A 12,729-nucleotide genomic window follows, 5' to 3' on the forward strand; every position below is an offset into this window, starting at 1 on the left:
TAATGTTGATAAATGCAAAGTATGGAAAACATAACGCCAACTAAACATACAAAACGATGGGGACTAAATCCTCTATTCTCGTTCAAGAGAGAGATCTTGGAGTCATTGTGGATAGTTCTCTGAAAACATCCACTCCACGTGCAGCGGCAGTCGAAAAAGCCAACAGAATGTTAGGAATCATTTAAAAAGGGATAGAGAATAAAATAAAAAATATCTTATTGCCTCTGTATAAATCCATAGGACACCCACATCTTGAATACTGCATGCCAATGTGGTCGCCTCCTCTCAAAAAAAGATATATTGGCATTGGGAAAGGTTCAGAAAAAGGCAACAAAAATGATGAGGGGTTTGAAATGGCTTCTATAGGAGAGATTAAAAAGATTGGGGCTTTTCAGCTTAGAAAAGAGGAGACTAAGAGGGATATGATAGAGATTTATAAAATCATGACTGGTATGGAGAAAGTGAGTAAGGAAAAGTTATTTATTTGTTCCCATAACACAAGAACTAGGGGTCACTCAATGAAATCAATAGGTACCAGGTTTAAAACACAAGGAAGTTTTTCTTCATGCAGCACACAGTCAACCTGTGGAACTCCTTGCCAGAGGATGTTGTGACGACTAGGATGTTAACATGGTTCATAAAAGTACTAGATTGATTCATGGAGGTTAGGTCCATCAATGGCTGTCACCAGGATGGGTAGGGATGGCGTCCCCCGCCTCTGTTTGTCAGAGGCTGGAAATGGGTGACAGGAGAGATCACTTGGTGATTCCCTGTACTGTTCATTCCCTTTGGGGCACCTGGCATTGGCCACTGTCGGCAAGCAGGATACTGAGTGACATGGTCCTTTGGTCTGACCTGGTCTGGCTGTTCTCACGGTTTTATTCTCTGTCGGTGAAGGAGTGACTCCTCCCTATGGTTTGAGTTGCCAGGGCCTCTATGCCAATCTACTTTGGGCCAGCCGGGAACTTTCTCCCTCAGATAGGGGTGGGGGAAAGGAGTCTCTCAAATGTTGCTGCATGCCAATAAACCTCGCAAATTTGGCTGCAGGTGTTCTGTTTTAGAAAAGCTGGAATTGTTGCCAGCTGCATAAATACCCCTGTTAAAGCGCCCCTAAGCGCCGAGGCCAAGAAAGTGCCGTGTAGCGTTCGGATGCTGAGACAGTTGGGTTAATCCCACTTGAATATGTTGCACCAGCCTGAAAGGCTTGGCGAGTGCTGCGAAAGCTTAGCGGGTTTGTTTTTGAAAGGGATGTGACTTGCCAAGTTGACGCAGCAAGTTCAAGGCCTCTGATTCATGCACCTTGTTTTCTTTCGGCTGCGGGGGGGAAAGTGCTGCGTTGGCGTATTCCACTGAGTGGGCGAAGCAGCAGCAGCAGCAGCAACCGTGGCCATGGCGCTACTCCTGGGGGCGCTGCTGGTGTCTCTCGGGGTGTCCGTTACTGCCAATCCCCTTTTGGAAGCTCAGCTGTCCCCACGCGATGTGGCTCGGGCTGCGGTCGAGGCCCACAACCAGGAAACGGGAACGCAGGCAGTGTTCCGACTGCTGAAGCTGAAAAGCTTCCACAAAACAGTAAGAACACGTTGGTTTTGGTTTCTCCTTCTCTCCATAGACTTTAGCCCACCGTGTGGGGGAGGGGGCTTTTAAAGTTTTCTTTTAGCAGGAAGAACAACAGACCAGAGGCAGGAAAGTAAGTGCTGATGGTACAGTGGGTGCTTTCGAGGACAGCCTATTAAATCAAACGCTCTATGAACCCAGATTTCCTGTGGAATTCTCCCCATGGGAGTTCACCCGGTTTAACATAAGGCGTGAATGTAAACCACTACGCTAATGAAAGGTGTGAATCGAAACCCATCCAGCTAGGCCAGTCTGTGGAGGGGACACGTTGTTTCAGTGCTGCTCTACGTAGGCTGAAAATGGATTGAATGAAAATAAAAAGGAGTTCGCATCGCGTTCGCCAGATGGGCTTCAAACCTCGTTTGAAATGGGTCCGGCGTTCCTAGGCGGACAAGACTTGAGTAACTGCTCTGGTGCTAGCAAACGAGCCTCCGCCTTCTTCTCTACCCCCCTGGGGGCTTGCACAATGCTCTGCAGGACTCTGCGCGCCGGATCCCGTGTGCTGCACACACACGGCCTGTAGAGCCCTGTGTTCTTACTGCAAGCAGCCTCCTGGTATTCGGGGTGGAATTTTTTTTTTGGATGGGGACCCCAAAACAGCTGCTCTGGGGCGGAGGAGCCTAGAGAATGCCAAAGATTCTGGGTCAATGGATGTGGGTTGAGTTTAATTCTGGGGTGGGGGAGTGTGTTATGCATGGAGTGAGAGGGAGAGAAAAAGCAGCAGAGAGCAAGCAACAGCTCCTCCCCCTGCCTGGAACTGGGTGAGGGGGGGTCTGGATGTAGCTGGGTGGTTGAAAGGCCGGCAGCAGCTAGCGCCAGAAAAGAAGGGGTGTAGTCGGTGGGGAGGCAGCTGTTGGAAAAAGGAAGAAAACGACGGTAAAGCAGAACAGCCAGCGAGCGTATTGGGGGAGAGAAGATGAAGTGAGAGGAACAGCGAAACTATGTCCCTTAGCTCGCTGGTAGTTTGGGGAAGAAGCTGACCAGGGCATGGAGGAACACACGTGTATTCAAGCTGGAACTTAAAGCTGCAAGTAAAGTTTGCACAAGAGGATTGCTCAAGATACAGTATCACGAAGCTTCCCTCCGCCCCCAAACTCAGGGCTTACAGAGACGGGAAACTGAGGAAGCCACATAGAACAGCTGGGGGAAGGGGTCTATGTTCCAGTGCATTGTCTTTGAATCCGAAAAGTTGGGTTGAATTCATACAGGCAGCTCTTAGCCGTGTGACCCCTGCAAGGCGAGCAGGGGTAAAGAGCGAGGAAGGAGAACGCCGGTCACAGCAGCTGTGGTTCTGACTGTGGCAGGCCGGGAGCAGTCATCACACAGACCAGCGGTTTTCAAACTTTTTTTTTCCCTCCTGAGCCCGTTGAAGAAAATTGTTGCCGCGATCCAATATAATTTGACTGGAGTGTGGGTTCCAGGGTGCGGCTGAGGAGGGGGGTTTTGGGGTGCAGGTGGGGGCTCCAGCTTGGGGGGAGGTCAGGACTGGGGCAGGAGGGGCTTACCTCGAGTGGCTCCCCCTCAGCGGTGCAGCAGGGGGAGGCTAAGGCAGCTGCCCGCTTCTCCTGGCCCTGCAGACTAGGCTGCGCCCCAGAAGCAGCCGCAACAGGTTCCCAGCCCATGAGAGTGTGGAGTTAAGTGTGCAGAGCCCTGTGTACTTCCCCCCCTCCCCTCTCCCCATCAAGGAGTTGGGCCTGCTGCCGTCCACTTCTGGGGCACCGTGCAGTCTGCGGTGCCAGGACAGGCAGGGAGCTGCCTTAGCCCCTCTGCTGCTCCCCCTGCAGCACTGACAAAGACGCTTTTCGGTGCAGACTCCTGACTCCTGTCTATACCATCCCTGAACATGAGAACAGCCAGACGGGTCAGACCAAAGATCCATCTAGCCCAGTGTGCTGGCTGCTAACCGTGGCCCATGCCAGGTGCCCCAGAGGGAGTGAACAAAACAGGGAACCATCAAGAGATCCCTCCCCTGTTGCTCCTTCCCAGCCCCTGACAAACAGAGGCTAAGGACACCTCCCCTATTTTACAAAGGCATAATCGGGGGGGGGGGGATAATTTTTTAGGGGGGGGGCCAAGAGACTTGCTTGCCAGCTGCCAAACTTGCCTGCCCAGCTTAAAATATTTCCCAGCCAGCCTGTCTGCCTGGCCATGTGCTTCATGAATAACTGAGCCCAGGAGAGGGGGTGTGGTTCTTCTTGGCTGCCTATTACTCCAACACGCAGCTCCCATTGGCTGGGCTCTGCCAGAAACCGGCCAATGGGAATGTGCTCGGGGCGGGGTGGCTCCTAAAATTTCCCTTCTCCCCCCAGTTTTAAAACAGAACCGGAGCTCTGCAGCCGTGTTTTTGCCTGGCACGTGGGGCTGCGGGGCAAGCTGGAGAGCCTGCCTGGGGCTCCACGCTGCCTCTGTGGGCCGGGATCTGGTGGCTTGGATGCAGCCCACGGGCCATATTTTGCCTAGGCCTGGCATAACCTAAGGCCCGGTAGTAAAATAGCTTGGCCAGGCCTGAGCTCTTTGACAGACTGAGTGCCAGGGCTGAGACCCAGGAGTCCTGAGTGCAAACGCGGCTGCTTGGAAGCTCCAAACACTTCCTGACACTTTGCACACGTTTACCTTTGGGCCGGGTCTGCTCCTGCTGGTGTCCTCAGGGACGGCCTCCTGCACGGGGTGGAATCTCCCTCTTGCACCTGTCTTGCCTCTTGCTCTTTCACCAAGGATTTTCTTTTTTAACCAGAGGAAACCCAAGTAGATCAACCCCCCGTTGCTGGCCAACAGGAGCCTTTAACACTCCCTACTAGCCAGTTTTGGCAGGGCCCTGTGTGACTCAGAATGGCCCATCTGTTTCTTCCCCCGTCTCTCCGTACCCACAACAATCTGCCTGCCCTGCTGCTGGCGGATGTTCGCTCTTGGGCAGGGGCCTATGCACCATGAAATCCGCAAAATAGGATTTAGGGAGGACGCAAGTGGCGCACGTGCCTGTCTGGGCGCACAGCTCGAGGGCGAATTTCACTAAGGATGTTAAGTATTGGGTAATTGACTAACCGAATAGTCAATAGGGCACCTCCGCCTTTGAAGTGTTGGAACAGCCCTTGCTACATCTCAATGGTGAAAGCACCAAAGCCCGGGGTCTGCTGGGGACTCCCTGGCGGACCCCGGGCTGCGTGCGGCACTGCCACTTTGAAACACCTTAGCGGCGTTTCAAAGCGGCAGCGCCGCATGGAGCCTGGGGTCAGCTGGGAAGTTCCCAGCTGATCCCCGGCTCCACATGACGCTGCTACTTTGACGTACCCTCTCTTCTCCCCCCCCCCCTTTGCCCCTCTCTGATAGAGGCAGCAAGGGGTGGGGGGAGTGACTAGTTGACTAGTCCTTCACATCCCTAAATTTCGCCAGCTGTGAACGTCTTGCTGCAGCTCCCTCGCCTCTTCCACCAGTCTGAGTTGCTCTAGGGTGCTCTGGCTGGGCCCATCCTCCAGCCCAACTCTCAGGATGCTGTGTGTGGCTGGGGACACTTCCTCGGTGAGGAGGGGCACATAAAGAATCCCATCTGTCTTGACCCCCGGAGAGAGGAGTCAGGCGGGGCAGCAGATGGAGCCCACAGTGGTAGGAGCTTGCGAGTGGGCGCCCTTGGAACCATGCCAAGAGGAGTGTGTGTCATGCATGCCAGACTGCACACAGGTTGCGCATGCAGTAGCTGGTGGGCTCCTCGCAGCCCCCGGGGGGAATTGCTGGGCCTTGAGAAGCAAGCGGCTTTCCTGGTGTGAGCAGCGTGGGAACTGGCGCCCAGGAGCTGTGGCTTGTGTGCGACGCGTTGCTTTGTGATGCCACTGAAGGTTTGTCCTTGTACCTGTAGCAATTTGACTGGGGCAGGCACTTCAGCATGAACTTCACCATCAAGGAGACGAACTGCCGGAAAAGCATGGCTAGCTACCGCCTGGAGGACTGCCGATATCGGCCGAATGGGGTAGGTGTGAATCTGTCCCCTTTCTCGCTGGAGGCATGGCGCCGTTGGGACGTAGCAGCTGCCGTGGGTCTGTCTAGTCCTGTCTCCAGCTGTTATCCGTGTCAGCTGGTTCGGAGGAAGGGTGTAGGAGATAGCCTGCCTCCAGTGGAAGTTTCCTCCTGACCTCCAACAGAGATTGGCTTGACCCCTGATGAATGAGGGTTCACATCCCTTCCAAAACTTTTGTTTGTTTTTAATACTATAACTCTGGATAGCCTCATTACCCATATAAATGTCTGACCCCTATTTGGAATCCTGCTAAGCTCTCAGCCTTATGGATATCCTGTGGCAGTGAGTTCCACAGGTTGTTGTGTGAGGAGGGGGGGAAAAGCCTTTCCCTGTGCTGCCTTCTAAATGGCATTGAATGTGTCTGGTTTTTCATCAGGAGTTCCCTGTCACCGTCTTGGTGCCATTCACTTTGTGCCTGTTCTAGTCTAGGAGCTCTGGCACATCTGAGCTAGATATTTACACCAGCATGGTCACTGGGGTTGTTGCTATAGCTTGGAAAGCTCTGAAGGAGAAGGGAGGTTTAAGTGCCACCCCAGCCATGGAGTCCCGCCCCAATCTGCCACTGGCTTTCCATCCCAACTAGAGTTTTGCTAAACTCCCACAAATGAACTCCAGGGCTGCTCATCTGGTTACAATGGGCACAGATCGGTTCCTAGTTGTCTGCAAGCTGTCCAGCGAGCTGGGGTCCTGTGACAGGTGACTCTGGGACAATCGATGGGTGTTTTGGATGGAGACTTGGACAGATGCAACAGCATTTGATCAAATCAAAAATGCAGAGTGAAATGTGGAACACAACCCCTTGCAAGTCCAACCTGCCCACGTGGCTCCGGTCACGGTGTGAGGTTTGTGCCCGGCCACGTCCATCATGCCACGTTCTGATGACCCCTCCCCAAGCCCTTTTGGGAGAGAAGGGAGGTATTTATATAACCAACACCTCCTGGGCATGGTGGACTGCCCCATCTAGTGGCACTGAGGCCACTTACAGAGAGAATCAAGTGTCCACTCTACCGCTGTAGCTGAGAACCAGCTGGCTTTTAGCTTATGCAGTTGAGGTTCATGCACTAAGCTCCAGAGGTCCCAGGTTCAATTCTGCCCACAGATGCCTGGGGTCCACACCAGTGGTTGCAGCTGTTACATGTGTAACCCTTCTGCCGGGTAGGCCTGGCAGTAACCAGGGCTGGCTTCAATATCTTGTGGTCCATCTCACATAGAACCGGCTCAAGCCCCCACCCAGTAATCTGGGAAATTCACGCAGCCCTGGGCGCCTCTGAGAGGCAATGCTTCCCCACTCGCAAGCACTGAGTCTGAGTGTAGGAAAGAAACATTTAATGAAACAGAGAGAGAAGTCATATGGCATTAACTTGGGGAAAACACCACAAACAGAGTTCATAACCCAAACAGGAGCCAAGTCCCCACCCCAGCCAAGAATCGCCCAAAGTCCAAAAAAGTCCGACACCCCAAAAGTCTCTGTCCCTGGTCCGTGCCACCCAGAGTCCCAAAGTTCACCCGCAGGGTTTCACCTCCCAACCTGGGTAGAAGTGGGGGGATAGATAGGGGGTACCTTATACAAAACTCCGCCACGCTCCACCAGCTGTCCCGTTCCACGCCTCTGGACACTCCACTGGGCACCTGCCCCCACTCCTCACCTGCTGCCACACCACTGGTCATCACTCCTCACCTGCCACTGCTCCACCCCACGCCACCTGCCGCCGCTCCACCCCACGCCGCTGGTTGCCGCCACTTCACTGGCTGCAATAGGTCTGGTGTTCAGCCAAACCAGTGATTTCAGCTCTTTAGCCACCAGCTGGACTGGCAAATGAATCCAGCTTTCACTGGACTAGCACAAGAAAAGACTCCTCAGGGAGTCTGCTTTAGGTCTGTCCTTAAAACAAAGGGGGAAAGGTGCAGGCTGGGCTATTCTTATAGCTCACACCTGGCAGGTGTGACGCAGGCTGACTCAAACCTTTTAACCCTTTCCCCCAGCTCTGTTCACTCAACTCTGGAAGGGGGGAGGCTTGTTCTTCCGAGACCTCTTCCCATGATGGTGGTGTCTCTCCTGCAAGCATGGTGGCCTGTTTTACAGTTCCCACATTTAGGGGTAGCATGATTAGTGACCCCCACAACAGTCCCAAATTATATACAATTCTCCACATTCCATTCCAACACTGACCCTCCATCAGCCCTGGCTGAATGGGATTTCCATAGCCACACCTCGGATTCTCTCCTGAGCTGTATTTACATGTCAACAGTTAACAGTTAATTACCTTGCAGAGCTAAACAACTGTAGTGGGCACACCCACCCCTCCTTTCAGCTGGCTGACAGCAAGCAGCAGTTCAGCCCCTGCTTACACATGTAAAATATGCTGGGTGGCCATGTATGTCTTGTAAAAACTGGCTTGGAGAAGAAGTGGATGTGTGTCCATTAGCGCTCATGCCTCCCCTCCAAACTCATCTGTCTGGATCCTGGTTTGGTTCCTTCTGTGCATCTTTAGTTTGTATCCTTGCTGGACACGGCGGCGCGCTGAAAGTGTGTCCCCTGTCAAAGCTGCCTGGCCTTTATCTTTGCCCTTTGTGGGTCTTGTCGAATCCTGGACTCCAGGGGAAGTCAACAGGTGGCCCACAGGCCATGCCAGGACTGCCAGATAGACCCCAACATCTCGTTATCAATATATTGTTATTGTCTTACTGTTATTTTTTCGGGAGTCTGGGCATGGGCTGTGTCTGACCAAGAAATCTGGACCTTGGCACACAACACATCGCCCTGGCTGTGCACAAACCTGCCTTGGAGCAGCACCCGCTGGGGACTGTGCATTGTCAGAGAACTCCGCCCGCCACGTAAAACCGCCCGCCACGTAAAACCACCCGCCATGTAAAACCCATGTAGTGTGTGAGCCAAATGTTTCAGCTCCCTTGCAGCTGCAAGAAGGCCATGCTTTGCAAAGGATCTGTCAGCCCACGCTGTAAGGTATTCAAATCACTACGAGTTTCAGAGAGGTAGCCCTGTCCCAGAAGGGGCGGGGCCTCAGGCCAAAGGGGTGGGGCTGGAGAGGCCCCCTTTGCGCCCCTCCCCCGTCAACATTCCTGGCCAGGTAAATCTGTTTCAGCAGAAAGTGCCCAAATAAATGAGTTGGTCTTGCTTTTGCTACTCGCTACAGTTACTGCAAGGAGTCAAATCATTTGAATCCTCTTAAATGTTGCAAAGAAATTAAAAATTCAGGTCAGCAGGCTCCATCAGCAGTACTCTGAGAGAGACTCAGACTCCCAAAAACGTAGTTCCCATTTTAATAAACAAGGAAACAGCACCTGTCCGTTTCTGGTCAGCGTTTACGTTCCTCAGATAATACGTCCAACTGCACAGCCACCCCGGAAAACTGGAATTCAGACCCTGTCGAAGGCCAAAGTGTTCTCACTGCAAAACAGCTGTTTCAGAGGAAGTAGCGATGGGCGCTTATTGATCATGGTGAATATGGCGCAGCAGTGGAAAATATAGCTTGGAACTGTGTCTGCATTTTAGTGGGGCTGTGTGACGGCGCGTTGGGGGTCCCCCGTCTCCTGCACCCCGAAATGGCACAAACAGACTCCACCAGCCAGTAGAATTGAGGGTGGTTTATTGCTCCTCCAGGATACAGCACAGCACAGACGTAATCTGGTTACAGGAACTGGGGCTAAGAGGCCTCAGTGCCCCCTTGAGATGGGGGGATCCCAGCCCCCTCCCCAGTTCCTTCTTCCCTGTTTTCCAGCCAGGAACCCCCACTACGTCACAGGCTGAGCTGAGGTTAAGAAGAGCAGAGTTGGATAAGTTTTTTCAGACGGACACAAATTTGGGTCAATTGGAAACACTTTGAGAAGTTGTGTCAAATTCTCCAAATTGAGTCCGGAAAAAAAAATTCCAAAAAAGCCAAAACATTTTATACTTTTCATCCTAAGTTTGATTTGTACTTCATTTGTATTAAACAAGGGGGGGAAACTCAAGTGAATTGCCTCATTTGACCCAATACAATTTTTTTTCTGATTCTTTTATTCCACTTTCTTTTTTCATATTTGTTTTGGGACCACCCAGGAAAAACCCTTTGATTCAGGCACAGAACTGAAACATGGGTGACATGGACAACTCCAGAGAGGGGCTTACGGTGAACAGCCAGAGTTTCTAGTTCAGACATAATTCTTTACTTAGACTGTGAATCCTGCACTTTGGAGTGGGAACTCCTTTGCGTTATGTCTGTCCAGCTCTTGACCTCAGTTGTGTTACAGAGTTATTTAGCATCTATTCACCAGGAGTATTACTGTCACTGGAGGTTTCCCCTGAGTTGAAAAGGATGGCAGAACAGCACTCCCTCAAAGCTTTGAACCATGGCTCCTCAGATGACCCTGGCTGAAGTAATTCTTCACTCTCTCCTCAGGTTACAAAGGATTGTTCGGCCGATGTGTCAGTACTTTACTTCCTACAAGAGGCCCCTTTGACATCTGTGAAATGCACCCAGCAACAGGTGAGCTGTTACCTGGCCAGGTAGGCGCATGACATGGGCGTCATGGAGCCTGTGACACCCTGCCAGTGGATTTTGTCCCTTGAATGTCCCTGTGAGGAGATGGATACAGATCCAGCGTGTGTGTTTTCTTCAGCTGGCCATTGGTTTTCTCATCTCCGGAGTACCCACAGGACAGCTCTTCTGTACACACGTGGGGCTACCAGCACGAGGGGGCTGTGCGGTCTCCATGGTTACACATAGTGCTGTGAAGGCCTTAGCCCTAGGTAGAGATGTGTGCCTGCCTTGTGGGCCCAACAGGTGCCTGGACATTAGTCGCTTCCAAGACTGAGGCTCCTATTCTGCCTTCCGTCGGTGTGGGCCTCAGTGGAAGCTGCTCGTGGACTCGCTGGGGGACTGGATTTTCCCTTCTCTGGTGCGGGAGGGGAGGGAAGGGCAGGAACAAGTCACCAGGGGTTCCTCTGTCCTTCACTCTGACCATGGCTGGAAGGAGCAGAATCAGGGTTGAGATGAGTGACCCGGTCCAGTCTTCAGAGGCGGCTGCTGCCCCAGAGGTGACCACAGGGATCGAAGTGGTTTCAATTCAGGGCATTTGCGGGGCTGAGCAAGGGAAATTTGGCCCATGTGTAACCCACGCTCCAAGGCTGTGTCTACACTCACGGCTTCTTGCGCGAGTACGACCGTTCTTGCGCAAGAATCTGCAGAGCGTCTCCACTGCCCGCCTGCTCTTGCGCAAGGAAATGTACAGTACGGCGTGGTAAGAAAGGGCTTCTTGTGCAAGAGCTACGCTCTTTTTTATCAGGTATAAGCCCTCTTGTGCAGGAGCTCTTGCGCAAGAGGGCAGTGTGGACGCTCGGCCGGGATTTCTTGCGCAAGAAAGCCCTATGGCTAAACTGGCCGTCAGAGCTTTCTTGCACGAGAGCATCCACACTGCCATGAGAGCTCTTGCGCAAAAGCATAGCTCGCACATGGCAGTGTGGACATTCTCTTGCACAAGAGTTCTTGCACAAGAACCCTTGCGCAAGATGTTCTTGTGCAAGAAGCCGCGAGTGTAGACATACCCCTAGTGTGGTTACTGAGCAATGCAAGTGATACCTAGACCACAGCAACAGTTAAGCTCAAGAGACCACTGCAGCATGGGCTGGGAGCCACGTGGCTTTTAGCTCAGAGGGTAGAGGTTCCTTCACAGAGGTCCAGGTTCAAATCCACCTGCTGGTGGTTACACATGCTCTCCAGCAGCAGCCAACTGGGGAAGATGGGTGGTTTGGTAGAAGACAATGACCCAGGAACCCGGCCTTGCAGGAGCCAATATTAACCCTTCTGATTTCTTTGAATCCCAGGGGGTGAAAAAACCCAGCAAGAAACCAAAACCCCAGGCCATGACCTTCCCCAAAGTGACTGTCGAGTACTTCCCAGCATCTTTCTCCACCGCGGCCCTGATGGTGCCAGAAGACTAAAGCACAGTCCACTTCCAAGTCTGCTGCCTTCACAGGGCCTGTGTGTTTTCCCGCCACGCCGCCTCATCTGAGAGCTTGGGGGTTCATGTTATTCCTGGCTAGGTTTTTTTGCTTTGCATTGGCAGGTCTGGAAAGTCTCTTGTGCAAGGGGGGAATCTTTTCACGTTCATGTTGCGGCTGAGAAGAGAATAAGGAATGAAGAGCATAGTGGTGGTGCCCTTTGCTTGCAGACCTCAGACCCATCCTATCCACCCCTCCGCTCCGGCTCCCTGCCAGCTTCCCTTCCAGAGACAGCTGTTCCCTGGGGGTGCCCTTTGCTCGGTAGTTGTCCAAGGTGTAGGCATTTTGGTGCCGTTGTTTTCAGGTACCACATCTGAGCGCCTTTACCAGGGCCTGATTTTTCTGCACCTGCCCTGTGAAAGCCGGGCCTGTGTTAAGGAAATCACCAGGTAAGGGCCATGGTGATCGTTACCACCCCCCCACCCATCAGTTCAAAGGGGGCAACTTCCCTGTGCCCCAGCAATTCAAAAGGACCCAGGGCTCCTGGCCGCTGCCCCCTACTGTGGCAGCAGTGGCAGGTGGAACCCCAGGTCTTTTAAATCACAGCTGGAGCTGCGCATTCTGAACAGCTTTGAGGGCTGGCTGCCCTTGTTCTCACCCCTTCTGGGAGCACGGAGGTGGTCCCCTGCCTTGCCCCGGGCCCCAGCAAGTCTGTTGGCCCCCTGCCCCCACCGTCCCTGGCCAACTCTCACGGGATCATTGCAAGCGTCGTGACAGCTGGGGCTTTTCGTAGACCCAGCTCCTGGAGTCGTGGGATGGCGCGAGAATCTCGGCTGTTCGTGTGCAAGCCATAAAAGCAGGTGTCTCGCCCCCACGGTGGCAGAGAAAAGCTTGAAATCCTGGGGCGCCGGGGCTCAGAAATCCAAAGGCTAATAAAAGAACCCCCGCTTTAGAAGCCTGTGACTTGTCATGTTTGTTGGTGATTTGGGGGACCCTGGAGTCGAGGGATTCCCCGGGATTCTGCGATCAGCAGAGGGGGGCAGGCAAGGCAGCATCTTGCTGCGGGGAAGGGACGTGCTGCCTGGAGATGCTGTGAAGGGAAGGCTGAGAGGAAAGGGCCGGAGCTGGGCAGAACTTCGTCGCAGTAAGCCTGAAACAGCCACTT

At 53.1% G+C, this 12,729-nt stretch overlaps 1 protein-coding gene across 1 annotated transcript; it reads left to right on the plus strand.

The window, feature by feature from the left end:
• The first annotated feature begins 1,299 nt into the window (after nucleotides 1–1,299).
• On the plus strand, nucleotides 1,300–12,519 carry LOC102461857 (cathelicidin-2). The gene is made up of 4 exons (XM_006114417.5): nucleotides 1,300–1,569; nucleotides 5,465–5,575; nucleotides 10,024–10,110; nucleotides 11,448–12,519. The coding sequence occupies exons 1-4, from the start codon at nucleotides 1,390–1,392 to the stop codon at nucleotides 11,562–11,564; spliced, it is 495 nt and encodes a 164-aa protein (XP_006114479.3). The 5' UTR covers nucleotides 1,300–1,389; the 3' UTR covers nucleotides 11,565–12,519.
• Nucleotides 12,520–12,729: the final 210 nt, after the last annotated feature.

Source organism: Pelodiscus sinensis, chromosome 2, assembly GCF_052426305.1.
Source record: "Pelodiscus sinensis isolate ZL-2025 chromosome 2, ASM5242630v1, whole genome shotgun sequence".
NCBI lineage: Eukaryota > Metazoa > Chordata > Testudines > Trionychidae > Pelodiscus > Pelodiscus sinensis.